Raw genomic sequence first — 25,639 nt, 5'->3', positions numbered from 1 at the left:
CATGAATATCAAATTTCAGGTGCCCAGATCCTCCTCCAGGCTGAGGCCAACAACCATAATTCATGGTGTCTTATCAAAATTTACTTTTCGAGACATTTGAGTCTCAGACGAAATGTAAATTCTAGATATCTCAGCCAGTATAAGCATATGTTGTGAATTGCGCATGCTTCATAAGTGGTTGAGGAAAATCTCATCAGAAGATTACAGCCCCGCACGTGCCCAAAGATTCAGGGTGGCTTCAGTGGCTCATTCAGTGGCTTTTTAGCTCCCGACGGGTCTTTCCAGCGATATATTTAGATTCATGAGTTCTTTTTTTCTCGAGCTTCAGTTATCCAACGACAACATATCTTATTTGTTATTGATCTGCAAAACAACGTTGAAATTTACTTGTCAAAAATACTTTCGATATACGTTCACCGAATGGCTTGAAAAATTCGACATAAACGCCTCCCAGGCTGCTCGTTGCTTTATGTAGGCAACAAAAGAACGAGACTTGGTGACAGAATGCATCTCAAAGAGAGGAAAAATTGATCAAGAATTTGGAACATCTACAAGCCTCAATACTGTATTTCAAGACATAGGTTTCCATATAAAATTAACATATCACATTCTTGATCTTCTCATCTCGAACATCTCGTTGCCAGATGTGCTAAGTGATATTGCCAACGGAGCCACCTGCTTTCAATAGTTTGATCAGCTTGGGTATGATACTATTCATGGATAATACCAAGAGTACATCGAAATGGATCTCAATCACGATCTTGAATCTCATACGAACCACGAAGAGGTGGAGAGTGTTGCTGTCTGTTTCTGTCATTCTACTCCTGTACATATCCCTCTTTTGTAGTCATTCCTTTAGAGAGAATCTTATACTTTCATTCTCGTTCTTCCTCGCAGAATGTCGAAACTATCTGTCCCTTCAAAACCTGTTGCTCTGTGCAATCATGTTTCTAGAGCTTCAGCTTTCTTACTGGATTGGACCCCATTCCTCCTAATCATCTCCTATTTTATTTTCTCAACATGTCTTTACATGTTTTGCACACCAAAGTTGATAGAGATCTTCTGGCTCATCTATCTTTCTACGAATTCCTACACAGCAGCAATGAATGTTATGGAAGCCATCTGCAGTCTCAAGCCCAACAGAATCGCAAGAAAAGCACTTTACAACGTGGAGCAAAATGGCTGGAAATTTCCCACTCCCGATGATCAGCTCTTGATATTGGATCTTGTTATCGTTGCATATCTCCCCAACGAGCAAGATATTATCATGGATAGAATTCATTACGCTTTAGACCATATTGCTTACCCCCAAGATAAGATCCGGATCAATGTATTATACAATACACCCAAACCTATCGAGCCGCTCGAATCCCAAATGAATGAGCTCGCTGCAAAAATTCCCCGATTGAGAATAATCAAAGTGCCGGACTCCACTTCCAAAGCACATAATCTTAATTACTTCTTTAACTTATATACTGGAGCACAAATCATTGCATTGTTCGACTGCGATCACTATACTCATCCGTATGGACCACGATGGGCAATCGAGAGATTTCTCGCCGACGATGAAATCGATTGCGTGCAAGGACGATGTGTGATTCAGAATTCCAAAGCAACATTCTTAACTGGTATGATTGCAGTAGAATTCGACAAGATCTATGCTACATCCCATCCCGGGCGCGCTGCCTTATTCGGCTATGGTCTATTCACCGGTAAACACATCCTCTTTCCTTTACCCATCCATCCTGAACATCTCTAACCCCCCTCCCAGGCTCCAACGGCTACTGGCGCGCCCCTCTCCTCCGCGATCTCAAAATGGACGCCAGCATGCTCACCGAAGACATCGACTCCGCTCTCCGCGCCCTCTCCCAAGGCGCTGTCTGCATCCACGAACCCAACGTCATCTCCTACGAACTCGCCCCCACCACCTTCTCCTCCTTTCTCAAGCAGCGTCTGCGCTGGGCCCAAGGCTGGACGCAAGCCAGCGCCCGCCACTGCGTCCTCGCATACCGGAAATCTGCACACCACACCAAACGCAATCTGCTCACGCGTTTTGGTCTGCTCTCCCTGCTGCTAATCCGGGAATTGAGCTACTATCTCGTGTCGCAATATACGTGTTTGATGATTAGTTTCCTAATCACCGGGTTTCCGCGGACAGGAACACAGTTGAAAAATCTAATATTCTTCGAATTTCCGGCTTCGGAATGGTTGTTTATTATTGGGTATGTGATCATTTTCCATCACACACTCCCACACCCCAATCCCTCCACTCCCCCTTCCCACCCCACCACAAAACTAACCCCTCTCCCTCATCAGAACCCTCTGTCTAATCGGCAGCCTCCTAATAACCTATTTCATCCTCTCCGAATTCGTCAGCAAACGGATGATGCTCAAATTTACGCTTCTCTACCCGCTCTATCTGATACTCGGGAGTTGCATTGGACTGTATGGACATTTTCGACAGATAGTGCGGTACTCGGCTTGGAATGCTACGGTGCGGACATGAGTTTTTGGCTTGCGGGAGTTTTGGGGATGGGGAAGGAGGGGGAAGATGCTACACGTGAGATACTATGTATGTGTATGGTATATAGTAGTAGGGGATTTATTTATTTTTGCGAATGGATATACTGTCATTCCCTCTCCCCCTCTCTCTCGAGTGAGAAGATAATTCTAATTTTAAATAAATTTCAATTCAATTTTAATTTCTAGATCCTAGTTCCTACATTCCCAAATTCCCAAATTCCCAAATTCCCAAATTCCCAAATTCCCAAATTCCCAAATTCCCAAATTCCCAAATTCCCAAATTCCCAAATTCCCATACTCCCAAACTCCATCTCATATAACCTTTCCTTCCAACACACGCAAAAAAAAACAAAAAAACACGAAATATCCATATTAACTACTAGGTAACTTACATTCATTCATTCAATCTCAATCATATCCAATTATTTCATATTATCTATCAATTTATCCATATACCCATACCCATTTATCGTTCATAAGCATACCTCATCATAAGCATACCTCATCAAACACCTACAACATTCATCCACAATCAAAAACACCCACAAAGTATTATCTATCTAAATCTTCATTAATCACATCACTATTCCTCTTCCTCCCATCAAAAAGGACTTTATAATTTACACTTACCCATCCATCCGGCTCCCTATCAAGTACATCCATCACAAGCTTCTTTCCCCTCTCTACTCTCTCTCATTGATCCCCCGGCCTTCATTCTGTAGAAACCAAGCGGTACACGTACAAAGTCAAAGACAAGCCAATACAACGCGACCTTTCTAGCATGATCTAGATTACTTACTCTCTTACCTCCTCAATCACACAAGCACACAAGCAAGACATAGATAATTTTTAAGTATATTTTCTCCATTGTCCTTAATCTATCTGTGTTCAAAAAACCACCTTATCCTATCCCATCCCATCGAATGCGCATCCAAAGCTAGCTTCATGGAAGCATACTAGTAACTGACTGCCATGCGCAAACTCTCCCCACCGAGCAAAATAACAAATCAGATCTTTTAATTCCCAATAATCCCCACCATTTAAGAACAACATTCTCTTCCCATGAGGTGCAGCTCCCCTTCAAACAACAAGAAGGCACTTCACTTCCAAACTATATCTCCATCTCCATGCACGCGAAGAACAAGCAAAGCAAGGCAACTCCGGCCGCGCAATGAAAGGAAAAACGATGAGTGAAAAATCCAATCCTATCAAACACCCATATGTAAAATTCTCCCTAACCAGAGGCCCTGTTCCCAGAAGGAAGTACTTTGATGTACTGTAAAAAAAAATGAATGTTCCAAAAACGCCTCGCTGATGTGTCGCATGTGATGGGAAAAAATGTAAGCAGTCGAATTTTTCGATGCTGGTCCTCTGGTATAAATCATAAAGTGTACCTGCCCTAACGCCTGTCCAGAGGATAAAATAAATCGTAAAATCATGTTTAAGGAGAGTAAGAAGATGGTCAACCAGTAAATACATGGAGGACAAATGGGGAATAGAGATGTGAAGAAGACCAGTGTCAGACTTGTAAGTTATCAGGAAAGAGTTTGGTAATTTCTTCACATTTGAATCCCTATTCCCTCGAGTAATAACAGAAGATATGTTATTTCTTGCTAGACTTTTTACCCAGTCGCATGAACCGAGTCTTTAACCACATCATGAGTTTTGTCCAAGCATTGTGTGTTTTCTTTTTGGTATTTGACATTGCAGTATGACTTCTGTTCGGCGAACCCCGACTATGTTCCTCGGAGAGAAAGGGAGGGGCAGCAATTGTTGCCGTATTGTAATTTTGTCCAAAAATTCCTTCACTTTTCTCATGTATAGTAAGATCAGACTTAGACCGCTTTGATCGAGTAGGTAGATTATCGCTGGCAGAAGAACGGCGATGTCCTCTCTCAATCTGTCTCGCTTCTTTTTGTTGCTTCTTTTCCATTGCTCGAATTTCCTCCCTCGCTGCCTTTTCTTCTTTCGCCCTCTCTTTTTCTTGAAACTTGCGACGTGCCTCTTGTATGGTTTCCGAGCGCAGACGATTATCAACCTCACTGCGACTTCGAAGACGAAATCCTTCCATGGATTGTCGGATAGATGGGGAAGTGGGTGACATGGTGTCGAGTGGTGAGGTTACTTCAGGGGACAGCACCGGACTTGTATGTGATGCTGCGTGAACAAGTCTTGATGAAGTCGGAGGTAGCTTGGTTTGAATTCTTAGGGTTTGCTGAAGCATGGGATTTGTTGAACCAGTCATTGAGTTTGCTTGATTTGACAAATTGGCTGTACTACGGAAAGTATGTCGTAACTGATCCTCATCTTCGGTAAGTGCAATGCTACTGTTTGTTGCTTCACTTTCGCGAATTGAGTTTTGATAGGAGGCACCCAAAGGAGGAGTGTAGGGTCGCGGGGTTTGTTGGAAAGGATGTACGAATGAGCCGGAACGCTGAGCACTGCCTGTTGTTGCTATTGAAAATTGAGATGTGCCGCTGGTTGAACGAGCATGAAAACCCCTTCTGCCTCCTTCGCGACTGTTGTATGCAATGTCGTGAGAGGAACGGGAACTGTAGCCAGCGCCATAATCAAATATCCCGAGGCCATCTTGTTGTTCCGCCGCTGGCCGATCCAAGTCTAGTGAATTCTTTTCGCTTTGTATCAGTTTCTTAAAAACGGGTTTGACCTTAGACCTAGATTTAGATCCATGATCTCCATGGTAACTGGACATTGTTTCGATTGGGTACGGTGAGAGCACAAAAGCAATAACAAAAACAACGATAAATAGCAGGCAATAGCAATAACTAACACAAATTAAAATCCAAAGAGACACAACTCTCGAGTCCCTTTCCAGAGACACTATATATCATCTACTTTGCATTACTGCTCTGCAGAATGAATGTTGTACAATACAAATCAAGTGAATAAAGAATGATCGATGCACGATACAAAACCAGAAGGAGAACGAGAAAGCAGAGCCAGACCGCCGACCGCCCCTTTGTGTCAATCCGGTATGGGGTAATTTATTGGAATGCAATCGGTGAATCGGGTTGCGGGATGAGGGATTTGCGATAACGATAACCCCTTTGATTCTTGGTTATACCAATATGTGTGTGTGTGTGTGTGTGTGTGTGTGTGTATATATATGAATGTATGAATGTATGTATGTATATATGTATGTATGTATGTATGTAGATAATAGAATGTCAATACCTTTAAATGTGCTTGAATTTTAGTTGAATTCTTGGTATGGAAGTTGGTGTCGGTGTCGGTGTCGATGTTGATGTTGAGGTTGATGTTGAGGTTGATGTTGGTAGTATGTTTTTTTTTTCAAGATGGTTAGGTAAAGAAAGAAGGAGATGGATTGAAAATTGGAGTGAAGTTTGGTATGTCTGGTTTGCTTGGTTGGTTTGTATGTATGATGTAGTGTGTTTTGAGTGAAGTGAGAGTGAAGATTGATTGTTGGATTTGTTGGATTGGGTTTGGGGTTTTGGGTTTGGGATTAGATAGAGAGAGTATGTGAGTGAGTGAGGGTTGATAAGAAAGGTTTTAGAAGTAATCCATCCGTTGGACAATATAATAATGAAATGATAAGAACGATAATAATAACAATAACAATAATAATAAGCCGTATTGACATTGGAAATCGACACAGACAATGAATCAGCCTCCTTCAATCAATCAATCTAATAATCATTTGCATTTTCAGCATACCTGATGCGGCGCAGTATTGAGCGAAAAGGGAATTTGGAGGGCTTTCATACGTCGCTTTCTTTCTCTTCTTCAAAGCCATCCAACTTTCTAATTCATCATCTAAGCCAAATCCCTCCAAGCCCCGCTCCAAGCCATCAACATCTTCCGCCCACTCTAGAGCAATGTGGACGCGTTCGTTTATCCTGTCCCGTCAAGACGGTCAAGACGGTCAAGTACGGTCCGTCCTGTCCTGTCCTGTCCTGTGCGGTGCGGTGTAGTTATTGTGTAATTCTATACGTATGGTAGAGTAAGAGATATCTGGTAGAGCAATCAGAGTATCAGAGTAAGAGTAGCTGAGTTAATTATCTGTACTTCGTCCTGCACGGTACGTACCAAGCCTCACAGATATCTCACAGGTCTTCTTCACACCCAGCTTGTGCCCAGACTCCAGAGACTTAATCGGCCGAGACTCCGACTTTTTCTTGCTCACTCATCACTTACTCATTGACGTTGTGTCCGGCTTTCCCGAATGCGTACGAGTACTGTGCTTTGAAAAATGTTGGCTGGATGGCTGGTTGGCTGGTTGGTTGTTTGGTTGGCTGGTTTCATCGCAGCATGAATAATAAGCGATGAAAATTGCAATTGGAAACGATACAAGACAAGATGATGGCTTCCATCGTTTCGAGAAAGTGTGGGAGTTTAGTTCTTTAAAGACAGAAAACCAAGGTCATGATGGCCATGGTCATGGTCAAAAACCATAGGTTAGGTTAGGACCAGTGGTTAAGTGTGAAATGTGATGATTGTAAAGGCTGAGATCATTGGTGCTTTATATTAGGTCGAACCTACGTATGGCCGGCTATGTCTGTGTGCGCACTGTGTGAAGGTCTGGAGGATAGGAAGAAGAAGAAGAAAAAATTGTCGGAAGTGGGTACCAGTGATGAAGATCTCGATATGGTTGATGATTATGTTATGTGTTATGTACTTTGTACCGGTGGGAGAAGAAGGGAATGGAAGCGTGTACACTTTACGGTTTGGAGAAGAACTGGATTGAGTCAATTGAATGAAGATTCATTCAATTCATCCAACTCATCAACTCATCAAATCATCAACTCATCCATCTTCCTTCAAGTTGACAACACAGTTCTATCTATTATTAACCACTTCGGTTGGTCAAACATGTGGCTACGTACACAAGTAGAAATGGATATACTGTACATGTGAAAATGAGGCTGATAGTGACCCCTTCATTTGATGGTGGCCGTCGTGGTCGTGGCGAGTCACCTCGGAAGTGCGTTGGTGGATGGATAGATGGTGGATGGTGGATGGTGGATAAGGACCGCCCGTTTTCCCATTTTCTCCGATACGGGGAAGTACTGCAACGGACCATTCTCAAACGGCCAAGTCACCGATTCATGTCGGTCGCATGTTCTGTCGTGGTCAAATATCCGCTTCTAATCCCATACCTTCGTTTGTCTGGACTGCGTGATGAAGGGGCATGTTTGGATATGGAACTTGATCAGTAGGAACGAGCAGCGAGAAGAGTTATCGTAAGTTAGTGTGGTCAATCATATACAGGAGGAGTGATGTCGGCAGATATGGAGTACATCGTCACAGATTTATGCGGAAGTCTGGAGTAGGTAAAGTATCTGCAATACATATGTGATATGTATCTAGCGAGGTAGGTACATACATGTATGTATCATTCAAAATTCAAAATTCAAAATTCAAACCCAGTCACCTCCCCCTTAGTCCGTAGGAGCCGAAAAGCGACTGGACGATCGAAATCTACCGGCCATGAATTGCCTAAACCGGGACAATTGAAACTCTGAACGGAAGTACATATGTACATCTCATTTTAAGTACCTAGCAACTCCTAAAGACGACGCAAGCTGTCTCATGATAATTTCTAATTTCTACCTTATTTCAACATTGATCTATCAAGTCATGTTTGTCGTTTGGCGTGTTCTTGGGTGAGAGGACCGCTTATTGCAGATACTACCATAATAATAATGCATGCAAAAAACTCTTCATGCTTTCCAACCTCGCAATTTTGCATATTTTCACGTATAATTCGGTCGGCCGTTCAACACAACAAATGTATCACTGAGTCGGGGAATTTACTCCTTTCCATGCAATGTCCAACGTCCGTCGAAGCCACTATCACACAATAGTGCCACTCCCCACCATCTAATATCCAGTCACCTGCCCAATGTAAATCCAATCTTTGCAGTATTTCCGAGAGTGCAACGGTACGAAACATTCTCAGGGTAGTACAGTCACACATGAAAAGGGTGAGCCGTGAGCCTTCACATCGGACATCTATATACTCTCGGAAAACTACGACATAGATGTGTATTTGTACGGGAGAGAATGCAATGTACCTAGGATAAGTTGCATGAACTCAATGGCCGTGCTCGGGTCCTTCACCTGATTCTGTCCATGTTTGAGCGTTCAAACACTGGGGACTTTTTTGTAATTTCTCTCGTCTCCCTTGTTTTGATGACGGCAAGGAGATGTACTAGGAAGAGAGAGTTTTCCCTATCGATCACTTGCATGAAGTTGGAGCTTGCCTCCGTATCTCTTTTGCGAACCCTCCCGAAAGAAAGACGCAATTCGAAAGTGTAATTGTTGACGAGATATGCTGGTCGAGGAATTAAAAATGGGAACTAATCAAGTGCAGATCACGGACTTGAGGCCCTTTTGTAATGGATCATGGTGACCTTCCGTTACCTTATCTTGGAGTATCAAGGATATTCCTCACCTCAGGGTTGAGGGTTCGAGAAAGTTTATGTACATACTTTCGCATTCGTACTGGTCTACTGGATACTTCCTGCAACATGTGCAAAATTCTTCACCTCAGCCCCATTTTCATTGCGTATGCGACGATGATGCTCAAAGATGGCGCACAGCAAGCAAGGCTGTCAGTCAGAATCATAATCGTGATTACCGTGTTCCTACCTCGATCCTTTCGTCTTCGCCTTGCTGGCGCCTGTTAGTTTGCTGTGGTCCCTTGGCGGACTTCTCTCCGCTCATCCCACTTGGAAAGGATTCCAAATGTATTTCCGCACATTGCTCGTTGACATGCAGATGATGATGATGAGGATCAACGATGCATGGATGAAGCTTGTAGCTCTAGATCATGTACATACTACACTAGTCGATTTGAGCAGCTTTCTCAAAGTGTCAAAATCTAAACATCCTGAGTTTAAGCATCAGCCAAGGAGTGGATGATGCTACGATGCATTGATGATGGAGGGTGGAGGAAGCAAGATCATCCATCCTAGATAGGCCAGTTGAGAACAGCACATGCCACCAGGTGTTCACTGCCGTCCCGTTGTAGTATCCCCAACTTACAAACATGGATACTTTCTGCAGTATGTGTACATTGTACATGACAACAATATTAAAGGTACATGGGAATATGTCGCTTCCCATGTTATATCACTCGGGGAGGCAGAGTTCATGCTTCCGTACCCCGATTCAAAGACAACCTCTGGTAACATAGAAAATAGAAAATGCCAGAGCTCATCTAGAATTCTTGTGGCGGGTCACCTCGTTATCTGGAGTGGACGACAGACGTTGCATGATAGTTTTCAAAGTCACTCTGCTAATCTTCGGTCAATCGGCCAGGTGGTGAGGGTGAATGGTCATAGATAGGCAAGTACAGTAGTGTTAGCATAAGACATATGTGCAGGAGCAGTAGTAAAGCATAGTAGATAACCCAGCCATCTCGAAGCTATATCTTCCTATCCTATTGCTATACGGGAAAGGAATACGAAGTCAAGTCACCAGTACTCGTGAGATGCCGAAACAATGTAGACCTACCACCGAAATCATCAGATCTTGACTAACACTACTAGCTACAACGGTACGTACCGTAGGTGATAGTAGTACGTACAAAGAGTATGTAACTAGGTAGTTTTTGCTAACGATATCCATCCAAGACAACAGGCAGGACTCTTTCGCCAATGGCAATTCGACATCAATACAAGAATCAGTCTATTTGTTAGATTTGTTCTCAACTTCTCCACACTCTTTGCGCGCTTGAACTCACGGACTCGGCCTCGACCATAGTGTCCACTATTCTTAGCAGTTTTTAAATTTGTAGTCAGCATATAGAATAGTCATCTCGAGAAATTCATGGTTAACCAAGCTTACCAAGGTATCCAACCCCGCTCAATCAATTGGTCTTGTCTCACTTTGTCTGTGCCGAACAATCTACCTATCCACGGCCCTTGCCTGCCAAAATGGAAATAAATAATAATGTTTTTTGTGCCACGGACGTCCAACGAGTCATCTAGTCTATCCCATATCTCTCGGTTTCTCCTAATCAGCTAATCCATTAATAAAATGGTGTATTAGATTAGATTTAGACTCGGGATCCACGACTGATGCGGAATTAATTGATATGAAGGCGGCAAATGCGTAAATAAGAAGAATAAACATCATTTTCAAGCTTCGTATTGGTTTTGACATTGAATAACTGGGATGTCGTATAACACACAATCAGAGAAGGGATAAAAAGACGTTGAAGCATAGATCAAGCATTTGGCAAGCATGTTCAGGATATTTGTTACTCCGAGACAACGAAACCGTCGGAACAATCGACTTTAATATCTACTGGAGGCTCGGACAATGATCCGTACAGTACCTCACATATCGAAAGGATCAGGATTTGCTTGGCTAACCTAAACTAAGCTATGGGTAATGGAGAGATCACATTGCATCAAGTTAAAATGGGGGAAAAAGAACGACATGGAGAACAACTAGCTATAACCTTGAAGTTGATGAATGGTAACCACAACACATGATGTGAATGATTTGAGTAGTGATAGCTTCGCCACGAGCACCTTTTCCGGATTGTGTCAATGTCATCGATAGCTGACATCTATTAGATGGTCATCCCTAGCTCGTGATGGCTCCGAATTTTCACTAAGCTTCTCCCTCGACGTATGATTGCGAGTGTTTCGATTTGATATCTGTAGCATTCGGCTCTACAAACTCCATGACCATCATTTCCACCAAATTGCCCCTCATTGCGGACGCGAAGAGGGAAGGGTTCATTTATGCTCATCATTTTCATGCCGTGATACCCTGGTCTCCATAGCTTGAGATCGAACTACGGCCACCTTTTGGCAGTTGCATTCGAGGTGACAAACTTAGAGATAGTTAGAGCCGTGGAGGTTGGCCAAATTCCACCATCCGAAACGCCTCGTCGTTGAGACTTCCCTGTAGAAACATTGGAGAAGTATATGAAGCTTCGGATCATATTCGCTAATACTGATGAAAGTGTCGTAGGCGTCTTTTTTATGAGGGTTAAGTTTTCCGAAAGCAGGCGCCTGCAGCGGCCGATGTGTTCTCGTTTAAAAAATACCCTAGTAGACCACAATTGCGCAAATGATAGACCAACCAGCAACCACTGACGAGATAACTAGTGTGAATTTGTATAGGCAATTCAGCAAGCATAACAGCAGGCATATTATAGGTCATCGACAGGCATCTTGTTCCTCTACTTTTCGTAGGTACATTTGTACCTAGGTTCTTTATACCTAGGTGATTCTATTCAAGTCGACGATCCATAGAAAGCGGAACGATAGGAACTGACAAGATTTGGCTATGAATTCAGGCTGAAAATCATATCAATTCGACTCGTATCTTATGATAATTGTTACAATCACCTCGAGTGACACGAGGAGATGGCCATTGGCCGTTCAAGCTTGCAACAGATGCGAAATTGCATCGAGGAGTTGATCATACAGAATCGCTCGACTTCCCTTTCCCTAAGTACGTACCATATCAGATATTGATGTACCAGATGCATATTTTGTTCCGTTTTTCCATACTACTTTTCAAGGTATCCTGAACCTATGCAGACCCTAAGAATTTTAAACCACCCCTACTTGCTGTACAATCCACCTAGCGCACACCACCCACAGGACTTTACTCCACCACCAACATTCATTCATCCTCATCCACAATGCCCACCACACGCGCTTGAGGTCCAGTTTTAATTATTTTAAATTCTTGCAGTCTTACATATCGAGTTAGAGGGTACACGATTGGATTCGTTTTATCCCTTCCCCCTCCGTTATTGCCAGAAAAGTGGCACCCGGCAAGCGTTACTGAACCGAGTGTATTTCAACAACTGATGAAGGGGAAGAAATGTCGACTAAAAAGATTAATCGACTAGCAAGCTAGATAGCCGGACGGACTAGACTAGACTACTAAGCAACTAACTAACTAGTAACTACTATTACTCTGTACGAAATACATATTATTCCGAGGATTATTTGTTTGTGCAATTCTGGTACACTTTTTCCTGCCTTCCCAAAACAATCATCCAACAACTCTTCTCCCCACCCCACCCCCAGTAAAATACCCAGATTGTACAAGTACATCCCAAGAGCTTAACAGACCCAGACCAGTTCTGGTACTAAATAGCTCTCATGGCTCGAATCGCTCATTCTCGTCAAATTCATGGATGGCTCAAACGGCTTAAATGGCACACCAGGCGCACATTTCGCTCAATGCTCGCAGAACAAGCGCTGCTATTTGTCTCCAGATTTTGATCCACTCTACCCATCTCGATCCCTGATTCCTTGATGCATCCGTCCCAGTCTTCCTAATAATTGCTAACGCTTGATTTTCTATGTAGTGGAAGACAAGGACAAGAGGGAAAAATTATAACTGCTCGGGTCCAGCCGTGTGGTCTTCTTGTTGGCTCAGTCATATATAGACCTCGTCCAGACCCTGATGTCCACCTTCGAAGCAGTATGACATCTCATCGTCTTTCTCTTCTATTGTGGTAGTGTGTCATTCTTGTTTTAGGGAACTGGCTCCTCGCAACTGTATATTTGATCCAATTGAACTCAGGTACACGAGGATGACAGTCGTTTGGTGATCTCTTCGTCTTTGTCCTTCGTTGGTTGCTTGAATACATATTGGCAGGTTTCTTGGGAAAAGTTTTTTTGTATTTTGGTCTTTGGGAGCAAACAAAATAAAGAACTACCATACATACATACCATATCCTCTTACCACAATTCGAGGATTTTCATGGCTGGATTCCAGTGAAATCACTATTCCTCCCAAAGAAAGAAGATTTTCTCTCTTGATTTTTCTGAGATACGAAGAACTATTTCTACCTGATCTGACGGGCAAACATCTCGAACAACCCAAGCTCAGTCCTCCTCTTACGACTCCTCCGTTTTCGCGCATCACCACCACCACAAACTGCCCTCGAGACCTCCATTCCACGTCCTTTCCCTTCACGACATATACCGGCATCATTTGACCAACATCGAAGACACTGGCCCAATCTTGTTTCTATACGTTGCAGTCCACCCCTTTTGAAGGAATTTTGAAAATTGACGAAATCCTATCATATATGTGTTACGGGTCTTCCATAAAATTCTTCATAATATCATATCAAATCGGGTCAAAATCGCCCGCTTCCATAAGCCCTCTTTTCGACCTCATCATAAAAGGCGTCTATTCCCCGGTTGTCTTGGTTGAAACATATACGAGTCTTACACGCCCAATTCGGTTTGCCACTTCTCCCGCCTATACATCACGAATTTACAAAACTTCCTCAACTGATCCTGTGTGACGTTGAACCCGTTCCTCACTTGACCTCCGTGGATCTTGTCTAAAAGAAGCTCCTCGTTCTCTTTCACTCCATACTCTATTACTTTAATTTTAAGTAGCAAAAATGGCTTTGCCTAGTCTCGATATATGGCAATGGGCCTTCTTAATACTATGGTAAGCTTAGTAAAATCTCTTAGTCTCGCCTACCCTGCTTCTATCTCTGTTCCTGCGCCACACAAGTCGAAGACTAATTGTGGGAACAAACAGGCTCCATCGTTATGTCAGATTCATTGTCAATACTATCAGCCATTGGGTTTACAGAACAGTCCCAATACCATCAAATCCTTCTTTCACATCAAAAGACGTGAGCGTCATAATACCTACGATCCATAATAATTTCGACGAATTGAGAGATTCTCTGCAGAGCATCCTCGCATGTCAACCAGCCGAGCTTATCCTCGTCACTACAGCCGACAAACACGACAAGCTGCGGAAATTTCACAAATCCTTGGAAGCTAACAACGTCAGTGTTTACTGTGCACCAATCGCAAACAAGCGTATTCAAGTATGCGAGGTTATTCCAAAAGTGAAGACGCGCATCTTGGTAATGGCAGACGATGATGTCACGTGGCCTAGAACAATACTACCCTGGTTACTTGCCCCCTTCGAGGATGCAAAGATTGGTGGTGTTGGGCCATGTCAGCGAGTCAAGCGAGTACGCAACGGCACCTTTGCCGAACGTGCATTCAATTGGCTTGGAGCTGCTTATATTGAAAGACGCAACTTTGAAATTTCGGCAACCCATGGTATTGATGGTGGAACCTCCTGCATGTCTGGGCGAACTTGTGCATTCAGGTCCGAGATTCTGCAAAGTCCCCTTTTCTTGGATGGATTCAAAACAGAGAGATGGGGTCAATATCAACTCAATGCGGATGATGATAACTTCGTCACGAGATGGCTTGTCGCAAATCAATGGTCGACATGGATTCAATACAACCGAGAGTGTGAAATCGAAACGACACTTGAGAACAATTTCAAGTACTTGTACCAATGCTCGAGGTGGGCTCGTAGCAATTGGAGAAGTAACTATACTAGTTTGGTTACGGAAAGACATGTTTGGCAGTAAGTCGGAGCCCTATTTCATCAGGTCACGAGGTGAATATTTTTGCTGATCATCTCTGCGTACAGTCAACAACCATGGTGTGTCTATGCTCTGCATATTGCCACCTTTACCTCCTTGTCCTTCGCTTTTGATCCTCTCATCATCTACCTCTCATTGAAGGCTACTGCATCTTGGTCCCCACAGAATCAGATGATTGCAGTGATTGCCCAAATGGTTTTCATGCTTGTAACGAAAGTCGTGAAGTTGATCGGCCTCTTCATTCGAGAGCCAAAAGATATTGGATTCCTTCCAATCTCTATTCTCTTTGGATACTTTCATGGATGGATCAAATTATATGCACTGCTGACACTTCGGATGGTAAGCTAATACCTCCGCTCTTACATTTTTTCCTTTTTTGAGCTCCAATGCAATTTTAGATGCTAATAATCCTTGTACAGACTTCGTGGGGTAGTCGTGCAGACGGAGACGCCAATGATAACCATCGTATGAGTCGTCGAGCACGCCGCAGCGATAGTACTACATCTCCACCGGTCAACCAACCCGGTCTCATCCGATATAAAGACGAAGTGCAAATGGAAGCACCCGAAACTATCGAGAGCTCTCAACACACCTCCCTATCGGAAAAGTCGAGCTGCGCGCTGGTACTGGAGCCTGACCCTTACCCCCACTCCGACTATGGGTACAACAAAGAGACTTTCTTCGATGAAAGTAATCTCGACTCCGCTTCCGATGCTTCTTACGATGCAAATGATTCCCATGATGATGATGATTGATGTCTTTCTTTCTCATTAATTTCCTGATGAGGCAGTTGTAGGAAAGGACCCCCCCTGAGACGCTAGTGCAGCATTGTCCTGGGGGCGATCGCTTTCCTACTGTTTGTCATTTACATGCGTTGTCTTATTGTTTCAACGTTTCTTCACATTTCCGGCCGGCGTACGCGCTCGTGCATTCAGCATATTGGTGATTGAAAAGATTAACTGGGTTATTGGATTCTACACACAACATATTCTTGCATTTGTTTTTGGAGTTTATCTTTCATTTACTTTTCTTGAAAAGAGATGAGAAGACTTGGTAGCTGCTTTAGGATATCGATGTACATACGCACATCCCACACCTCAGAATTTGTTTATTTTTCTTTCTATTTATATGTCGTTTCTATGTTATTCATTCCAAATTTGATATTTTCTTCATTTCCCATTTATTTACTAGGATGGAAAACTGGTCTACAAAAGTGTCGGGGTGATGGGCTTTAAGGACGGCCTCGAAAAAGAAAAAAATCCTTTCCGATATCTTCATTTCATTGTCTTTTCCTTCTTACTTAATTATCAGGGTGGATTCGAAGGAGGAAAGACTCTCATACAGAGGTCCACAATCAAAATGGGAATAGGATCTATGAGAAAATAATTTTTGGTCACGGAAATAAAGGCATCATGACAGTGATCTGATCTGATCTAATCAAATCATGTAGAATAGAAAGATAATTATCTCAATAGCATATGGATGCGATAAGATGAGATGGTCTGTATAGGAGACTCGGAAGCTGCAAGCATATAGTTTGGATCTTCAATATCAAATTATCGTTCGTTTGTTCAAACTTGACATTAACTGACGATTGAAGATGCGTGTGAAACCCAACCTATTAACAGCCCATATATCTTGGCCCAATTTTATTCCATACTTATTCCGCACCCTATAGAAAATCGCTCAGACACAGACACTATATTTCACCGTCTCATATGTACACAAGTACCTTGTGCGTTCATTCTTTGGTAAGAGATAACTATTGGAAAGACCATTCGGCCTGACCGATCAGCAAAGCCAGGTGCCAGAGTCTACCAAATCCGGCAAGCCAGAGAAAAAAAACGCAAGGCAAGTTGGGATGAAACGGTTAGATAATAAAGGAGGCAGGTTTGAAGAGTTATGGATGTGTAACGCATATGCATATATATGTACTGCTACCTGCATATGCTTGAATGACAATGGCATATTCCTTGGCCTTGGCGTGTCTAATCGGAAGTTACCCAGATGGTGGGGAGGTGGATATTTCATTTGCTCAATGTTGCGTTGAGTTTTGATGGATCTGGATTCCCGGACTGAAATGGAAGGGCAGGATGTTGGACTGGGAAAAGATGATGCGATGTGCGGAACTGGAAAGACGTTTTGAGAAGATTTCCAATAAATGGTGGAAAGATGTTCAGACCAGACAGGTGTTCATCACTCATAGCCGTTGTAACGTTTATGCAGTATGCATGCATATGCAATGTATTACAGGGGAAGGGTGGTGCGGTTAGGGGGTTGTGATTTGTGTGGAAGAAATGGCGCTGGGGTATTAAGTGATTACCCAGGTATTTATGTGGTCTCGAGTTATGTTCTGGACTGAGGTGGAGAAGTGATTGAAGAACCACATAGCTATCTTCAAGCATATATACGGTGTGCATGTTGTAGGATTTCTTTGTATGTAATAGCACTTCCCGATTGCCTCGCGTTGCATCTAGCAAACGCAATCGACAAACGGAGAAACAGGAGTGGAACTATTTAGGACCATGTTGGATATACAGTTCTTACATTTTTCATTTTCATTCGGTATATGCATGGTAAGACGGAGTGTGCCAGCCAAACCGGTATTCGCTCGGGACTTCATGAACATCGAGAACATGCAAGAGTACACGGAAAACGGAGAAATGGGAGAAATGGGATCTTGCGTTGCAATCGGCAAATCTCTCGTGCAATTACATACATTACATCCGAATGTCACTCGGCATCTAGATACCCTTTTCGTCAGTGGATGATGTTTCCATAAGATCGGATGTTGGTCGCCAAGAAGGACATTTATCCGGCCCGGGACCGACGAAAGAGTTGGATGAGATAATGAATGAATAATGGAGGTGATTGCCCGTTCTGATTGTGGGGCCGAGTAGCAATTTGAGTAATTCCGTTTGAGTATATTGAGGTTATGAATGCAGCGAAATTTCATATACGTTGTGTCCAAGTGTGATATTATCGGGGAGTAGGTAAGTGGAGTTGGGGGGGGAGACTGCAAGGAAGCGAGGTTCAGGCTATATCAAAACTCGGCTGGTGTAGATAGGTAATGTTCGAGCCTCGTAAGAATGAGTGAAGAGGATCTAAACATGGAAGTCGAGACGCACCGTGAAAATTCAAAAGCTCTGGATAAATTTCATTATTTTTGTGTCTTTGATGTTGATAGGGAACAAAAATTAAGTGAAGTAGATGAAGAGAATGCAAAATGTCATATTCACATGTTTGGCTTTTATCTGTCCATGAAAAGCCTTGGATTAATATGACGAAACCACGACATATGATCCGAGAAGATGGAGATGATTGGAGAAGGTGGGAAATGGGGGCACACTCTGGATTTGGCTTGTTTTTTTTTGGCAAATGTGGGTTTCTTGAAGCATGAGGTTTTCATACATTATCTCAACAACGAGGGTATGTTGGGTGAGGATTAGCACGCGAAGATCGATGTACAAGCAAGAAGAGAAAAAAACTGAGGACTGTTAAAATCTTAGGTAACAAGCTTGAATCGGATGGACCTGCATAGATGGTGTTACATGTGCTTCCTATGAGAATACGTGTGATCTGGGGAAGCACTTGAAAATCTGTCATCAAAGAAATTGTAGAATGCTGTAGCCATTTGTTAAACTGGGAAGTAATAAGGGTTTGTGGAGACGATATATCATTTCTGGCGTGGTCCGCATATCACAACTGTTGGTGATGGAAAGAAATCTGCTACCATGGTCTATCTCGTCTAAGATATTTATCTAGTAGACGTAACTACAGGGAATTTGTGGGAGACTACTTGAGTATGGAAGGAAGTTGTGGAGAAAACGTTTTTGGGGTCGTTCCTTTGTTGATATTGAGGCGCTTGTTTAGATACATTCTGCGAGGCAGTCATTTACCTATCTGTCAGAATTGCGGTTAAAGTGAAGCATACTGATATACTAGTAAGGATGGTAAAATCATGAATTCAAGGCTTTTGGGGCATATTAAATCTTCACGGGCTTTAGACGCGGCAGGGTATCATAGATGATGAACTAGACGGGGATTAAGTAATTGGGCCGACTTCAAATAGATCAATGCCGAGGGCAAGGTTTTCCAGATCAAATCATCCACTAGTTCGATTTGAATATCATGGTATGCGCATCGATTGGACCCTCTTCATACGAATTGTTCAAGGAAATCAGCAGAAAATACGAGGCCTTTGAAGATTGAATTAGGTCATTGGGAAGACAAGACCTGCTAAGAGAGCCATCGGCTGTTCGGTCAATCAAGCACAATTATCTAGCCGAAAAAAATATGAATTTGCCGATTCACGGCTTCATGACTCGACATTGCGAGTCAAAAATCCTGAATTCTTTCCTTATCGCGCCTTTCTCGGTCAATGGTAAAAAACTGAGATTTTAATCATCCTTGCTCATAGTTATGTAACTTGGCCGTCAATAGCGTCATGTAATTGATCCTTGCGACATGAGAAAATGGTCGCGCATGGAATCTCGGTCCTAGTTGTTCAATCATTTTACGGAGTATTTGAAATTCCCTCCGTCGACGATCAAGACCAATGATTTCCCCATGAAGCTTTAAAAGATCAGGTGTGAGTAGTATTGAAGGAAATGACTTTATCCTGTTTCAAGTACAGAGTGTCGTAGATCGCAATAGAGTGCTTACTGTCGCATTTTGGTAAGAAGCTGTAGATCCTGAACGGAAGTGTCGTCACTAAGCTTCCTCCATCAAATGCACGGCGTGATATCCTTAAAAGCACCGCACCAGTGCACCACGTGGCCTGAACCAAGCCCACGCAGCCATGCATGAAATCCCGACATATACCCCCTAAGGATCCGTTTGAGATATGGCTGTGTCCGATCGGATCGTGGTCCCGTTCTCCCCTGGTTTAGAAGACCCGCGTGAGAGTATCAGCATTCGCTTTCTACCCTACCAGCTAGAAATAAAATGTTTTCCTTCATAGCCGGTGTGATTTCCCCTTGCGCGGTATAAACATAGGCGATTGTATCAACCCATGCTTCTGGGCTGGGTAAAGGAAGATCAATGGAATCACCTTTACGAATATGTCCTGATAGCATCAGAGCGGCCAAAACTGGGAGATAATGTAAAGCATATTCAATATCTGGAATAAATTATTAGTTATGGTATACATTGTCATTGTACACAAGACACTTACGGATCGGTACTGCCACGTGATTGGAATTGATCTGGCGTCTGATATGGTCCGCGGTCCCGCGTCGATTTGGAATGGAAGTTTGCTGCAAAGATAACCGTCGAAGCCTGCTAGACCTCCTTACGATTGTTGAACCCCGTGAATGATCCTGATTGGACTGAGGCATCGGTATGTTGTCTCGCAGTTCTCGAATGTCAACTTCTCTTTGAATCCAAAAGGGCTTCCGTTCGATTTCTCTAGGCAATACTCTAGCACGTATTATCACCCGATCTGATATTCTGAAGGACTCATGCATATCCTGTTCTTTTATCATTCCCAAGCTTGGTCGCCTCAGATTGACTGCATTGACGAAAGCATCAGCGGTGACAACATTTCCAAAATAAACGTGACCCCAAGTCTGCAACCGGTCATGGGTATACTCGAATGGAACACGGTGCGTTGAAGTGGAAGAAGCTGGAGTCTCAGAATGCCGCCTAGTATCGCAGATGCTGAAATCCGCTGATTCTTTTGATCGAATAATGAGGCAAGATTTTGAATGTACCATCTTCTCATTGGCGTGTAGAACCCCTGGAACCATCTGCGGCGATGGCGAATTAGGGGAGATTATACTTGAAGATGCCTTGTCCAAGAAAGGTGTGTGTTTCGCTAGGGTCACCATGGCAGAGTGCCTCCTGGGGGTTTGCTGTGCTTGAAATAAGCTATTTTGTCGCGACCACGCGTCAAGTTTCCAGCCGATTGGTTTTTGGCATTGTGAGGCATAAGCTCGTGCTGCCACTAGGCTGGGACTGGGGAGTGGTGCGAGCGGGGATATAAACCCAACGCCCTGGGATGGAACGCTATGCTCACGCTCACGATTTCGCGCAGATTGCGGATGCAATTCGGGGTGCTGCAGCTTCTTATTCCGCGGGCGAATGATCCCCGGCATGGTAGACTGGGCTGACTTCGGACAATACTTGAAGAAACGCGCGAGGAGAAAGCGGAAACCTGGCTAGAAACGACTAAATATATTGAGTAGAGAAATAGCAAGTTCAAATGCAAGTGCTTATTGTTGATTGTTTTGTGATGTCAAAAGATATCAGTTCCATTGATGGACGGGGTGCAAAAATAATCCAAAGAGAAAGCTAGCTGAAGAACTTGTATACTATATGATCTAATAAAAATCAAAAGATATGGAGTGCTTTTCTCATACCTGCCTTTGCTCATATGAGACGTCAATCACTCACGTTGAAAGGAAACGAGTTACAGAATGTCTGAATCATAACATCCCTTGAGTCTCCCTACTCAACTTCCCAACATCAAAGCCGCTTGTAACTATGAGGAGATCTGTATCGCCAAAGTATGTAAGTTCCCATGGGGACCCGAGACCTTCTCAACACTGGGTAGCCACAGGCTTTCGATAGAAACTCCGTTGAACCGAACCGCGGGTGTGTCTCAATCACACATGACCTGATAGGCCGGATGTGGGTTGAAATGTACATTCGTGGGTGGTTTTAAAGAAGACAAGTCACCAGAACGATTGACAATTCTTGAAAGAAAGAGGTGGTTTCAAGTATCCGCGAGACATCTCAATGGAAAAGAAAGAAACATAAAGTAAGTGTTTGAGGTGGCTGTGCACTAGGGATCTAAACCGGTCAGAACTTTCTTTCAGTTTCCCCTGGATGCTAATGTCTTCAAAAACAAGAATCATGGTTTTCATCGAGACTGGATGAACTCAGATCATTGGAAATTTTCGCTGGAAGATACGAGGAAAAAATATGTCTTACAAATTGTGAAGTCGGAAGGGTGATGTGATGGGTTTGGTGAACCGAGCGGCGGGGCTGTCGTAGCCACATTGCGTCGGATTGTCTGGCCTCATCAAAAATTATAACACAGTTTTGACCTTCTCGTTCAACTGATATTACAAGCCCAGCGTTACCAGTATGTCGCGGGCAGCTGAAGCAGCTATGGCTGCTAGTTACAAAAGCTTAAAGGAGGATTTTGTGTCAAATTTGACAGGTGGAGGAATAGGAGAAATCAATATGGTTACTGCTGTCGCTCCAGTATGTTTGAGCCGTGCAAACAATTATTATTGCACAGCGAGCTAACCTCCCGAAACAGGTCGCAGTTATCCTTTGGTCGGCTTTACAGAGCCGCCAGTACTTTTTCGCACCATATACTCCAATTGCTTTCGCTGTCGACTTCCTTCTCAATGTCGGAGCTATTCTTCTCGCGATCTCTGTCTACGCAGATATGCCTCTCATCTTGAATCTCTTACTGCTTGCGCCAGTTCCATTATTATATGCAATCTCACCGCAGAAGACCACACAAAAGACTACACAAAAGAAACCAAGAATACCCCAATCAAAAGCAAACCCTTCGGAGGAATTGAATCCTCTTCCAAAGAAGCCTTTCCTTACTATCTATAGAGGGGCAATGATGGTTATCACTTGTATAGCTATACTTGCAGTCGATTTCAGGATTTTCCCACGGAGGTTTGCTAAGGTAGAAAACTGGGGAACATCGTTAATGGATATGGGAGTAGGATCTTTCGTATTTTCAGGTGGTCTTGTAGGCGCCCGTCCGATACTCAAAGAACAGAATGCTGGTCGAACAACGAAGCTCAGCACACGCTTATACAACTCGATTCGCCATTCACTACCATTGATTGTTCTTGGTGCCATACGTCTATACAGTGTCAAAGGATTGGACTATGCAGAGCATGTTACTGAATACGGAGTCCACTGGAATTTCTTCTTTACCCTTGCATTCATTCCTCCATTCGTAGCGATATGTCAGTCCGCGTTTCAGCTCATCCCGTCATATGCCCTGTTAGCCGTAATCCTCGGCTCCTTGTATCAAGTTACACTGGAATATACCAGCCTCAAAGCTTTCATACTCACAGCTCCAAGAACCGATCTATTTTCGAAGAACCGTGAAGGAATCTTTAGTTTCTTTGGCTATCTCGCAATATTTCTGGCTGGTCAAGCAGCTGGGATGTTCGTATTACCACGCAATTCCATACCGACCGGAGGTCCAGTTGCTCAGAGAAAACGCCTCTTGATGCAAATGGGTACATGGTCAGGCGTGTGGATTGCCCTCTACTTGTTCACCACAAATTACAAATATGGATTGGCATTAAGCGTATCACGCCGCCTTGCGAACCTTCCATATTTCCTATGGGTTTCAGCTTTCAACTGCACACAATTGACTGCATTTTGTTTGGTGGAAACGATATTCTCCCCAGCGGCTCATAAAAGCACGGATGCGAAGACGGAAAAGGAGAATTATGAAGTCTCAACCAGTCGAGTCCTTGAAGCATTTAACAGAAATGGTCTGGCCATCTTCTTGGCTGCAAATTTACTCACAGGACTCGTCAACCTGACCATCCCAACTTTATTTGTCAGCAATCTCCAAGCTATGGGGATATTACTACTTTATGCCTCTGCTTTGACGGGACTTGCAGTAGTTTTGGATGTATATGACATCTCCATTAAAATGTAATCCCGGATGGAGATTGTTTAAGCAGCACAGTAATCTGCAATCTCGCCGAGTACAGCTTTTGCTTTGCAACTCCCGTGCTTGATGAAAGCATCGATGAACCTTGTACCCAAACTTTGACATTTGATACCTGCTTTTCGGATGCTGTGATGTGAACCTGAATATATATCAATCGTACGAGTAGATGAGACAATGAAGCAAACAATGCAAAAGTTTCGACCTCAGCAATCATTTGATCCATATACCATGCCTCTTGATTCATATCAAAGCTAAATATATATCGGGTCGGTTAGATCGGTATAACCGTTGTTATTATCTATTATCTAGGTACCTACTTCAAGCGTGTGTCAGGTAATCAATCAATCAACCGATCAAGCAATTCCAGCATAAAACTCTACAGTAACATAAATGAACCCACAAAACCACAACCTTGATTGACCATCAATTCCGTACTCATCAGCCCGTCCAAAGACTTTATAGTCTGTATGTACTGGTAGAATAATGATCATCAGATTTATTCGTCGTATCGGGAATCGAGAATCGGGATAGATGCTGAAACGAAACAATGACCTCCTTGCTTGCTTGCTTGCTTGCTTGCACCTTTCGTATGCAAGCCGATTCCCTTCTTCTTTTATGGATTGTTGAGTTATGTGGATTGGATATGTAGGTATATGTATTTGTAGGTGTTGTATAAGTATATGTATGTATATCTTGATATGTGATTCGTATTATGTTTTCGAGGAGATGGGAGGGGGAACGAACTTGAATGGGGGGGGAGTGGAATGGTGCAGGTACCCAGAATACATGCATATAGGTATACATACCTACATAGTACATACATGCATGTCATTGTACGGAGTAATACGACGTTGACTACCATACCTAGTTCAGGAATGGTGGATCGGATGGGAGTGGGAGTGGGTGGATGCGTGGTACCTGAATCTTTCCTTGTTGGTGTTGGTGTGATTTTTTGGGGGGGAAGGGGGGGTTCCTCGAGGATGGATGGGGATGGATTTTTGTTTATGTTTGGGATTGGGATTGGGTTTGTATTCATAGCTCATGTGCATATAGAGTATATGTACAGTATGTATGTGTATGTATAGGTATAGATGTGAGATTTGTAAGGGTTGGGGATATGTAGATAGGGGATAGGGAATAGATAGATATATATAGATAGATAGTGTATAATTCTTAGGTATTATGGTAATGATATAATATCTGGCTGGTGATTTTGATGTTGATGTTGATGTTAATATTTTTATTCTAGATATATTATATTCTTCTTCTTTTATATTGATATAATGTGATATAATAATGTAATACGATATAATACCTAGATACGTACCTAGTACCTACCTAAGTATCCATCTATACAATGAAACAACACCCAAAAGAAACAAGAAAACGAGTAAAATTTCAGGATTCTTCGGGTCTTCTGTGGACCAGCCGGTGTTCTTTTAATTGGATTTCTAGTTTGTTTCAAAGAATGTTTTGGGGGGAAGGGGGGGGATTGGAGATGTGAATTTTAGTGGGTGGATGGATTGATATATAGATATATAGAGAGTGTGTTTAGGGAGGGAGATTGAGGGTTTTGTATATGAGTATTGGATATGTTTAATGTCTAGATGAATAGAGTCTTAGATCTGGTGTTTCTATTTCTATTTCTATTTCTATTTCTATTTCTATTTCTATTTCTATTTCTATTTCTATTTCTATTTCTATTTCTATTTCTATTTCTAGAGTTTTGAAATTAAACACGAATCAATGATTTTTATATTTCTGTTATTAGGAAAATAAAAATAAATGATGAGTATAAAACCTATTTATAGTATCTATAGAGTTCTAGATACTAAATAGATAATAGATATTTAATAATATTATAATATAACTTGACTGGCTTAACTCAACTTAACTCGATCTAATAGCTATCTATCTTAAATATCTATCTACTCATCTACTTATCTATATTTAAGCTCTAGATATTACAGAGGTTAATAAAATAAGATATATAAGTTTTATTCTTAATGAAAATAATTATTTTATAAAATTTCAATATTGCTTTTATT

The 25,639-nt window shown here is 42.6% G+C and overlaps 5 protein-coding genes across 5 annotated transcripts; 3 read left to right on the top strand and 2 right to left on the bottom strand.

Annotated features, from left to right (window-relative positions):
* Positions 1-1,102: 1,102 nt before the first annotated feature.
* On the top strand, positions 1,103-2,506 carry EAE98_001408 (uncharacterized protein; the record flags this gene model as incomplete). The annotated part of the gene is made up of 3 exons (XM_038949027.1): positions 1,103-1,712; positions 1,772-2,222; positions 2,317-2,506. 3 exons carry the CDS (start codon positions 1,103-1,105, stop codon positions 2,504-2,506), a joined length of 1,251 nt encoding a protein of 416 aa, XP_038815293.1.
* Positions 2,507-4,126: 1,620 nt separating this feature from the next.
* On the bottom strand, positions 4,127-5,236 carry EAE98_001407 (uncharacterized protein; the record flags this gene model as incomplete). Its single annotated transcript, XM_038949026.1, has 1 exon — positions 4,127-5,236. One exon carries the CDS (start codon positions 5,234-5,236, stop codon positions 4,127-4,129), a length of 1,110 nt encoding a protein of 369 aa, XP_038815292.1.
* Positions 5,237-13,906: 8,670 nt separating this feature from the next.
* EAE98_001406 (uncharacterized protein) lies at positions 13,907-15,678 on the top strand (the record flags this gene model as incomplete). Its single annotated transcript, XM_038949025.1, has 4 exons — positions 13,907-13,956; positions 14,050-14,904; positions 14,971-15,262; positions 15,343-15,678. The coding sequence occupies 4 exons, from the start codon at positions 13,907-13,909 to the stop codon at positions 15,676-15,678; spliced, it is 1,533 nt and encodes a 510-aa protein (XP_038815291.1).
* A 4,155-nt stretch (positions 15,679-19,833) lies between these two features.
* EAE98_001405 (uncharacterized protein) lies at positions 19,834-21,021 on the bottom strand (the record flags this gene model as incomplete). Its single annotated transcript, XM_038949024.1, has 2 exons — positions 19,834-20,045; positions 20,100-21,021. 2 exons carry the CDS (start codon positions 21,019-21,021, stop codon positions 19,834-19,836), a joined length of 1,134 nt encoding a protein of 377 aa, XP_038815290.1.
* Positions 21,022-22,015: 994 nt separating this feature from the next.
* EAE98_001404 (uncharacterized protein) lies at positions 22,016-23,576 on the top strand (the record flags this gene model as incomplete). Its single annotated transcript, XM_038949023.1, has 2 exons — positions 22,016-22,135; positions 22,194-23,576. The coding sequence occupies 2 exons, from the start codon at positions 22,016-22,018 to the stop codon at positions 23,574-23,576; spliced, it is 1,503 nt and encodes a 500-aa protein (XP_038815289.1).
* Between the last annotated feature and the right edge of the window lie 2,063 nt (positions 23,577-25,639).

This window comes from Botrytis deweyae, assembly GCF_014898535.1.
Source record: "Botrytis deweyae strain B1 chromosome Unknown BDEW_002, whole genome shotgun sequence".
Taxonomy (NCBI): domain Eukaryota; kingdom Fungi; phylum Ascomycota; class Leotiomycetes; order Helotiales; family Sclerotiniaceae; genus Botrytis; species Botrytis deweyae.
This window is presented reverse-complemented; position numbering and strand designations above follow the sequence as displayed.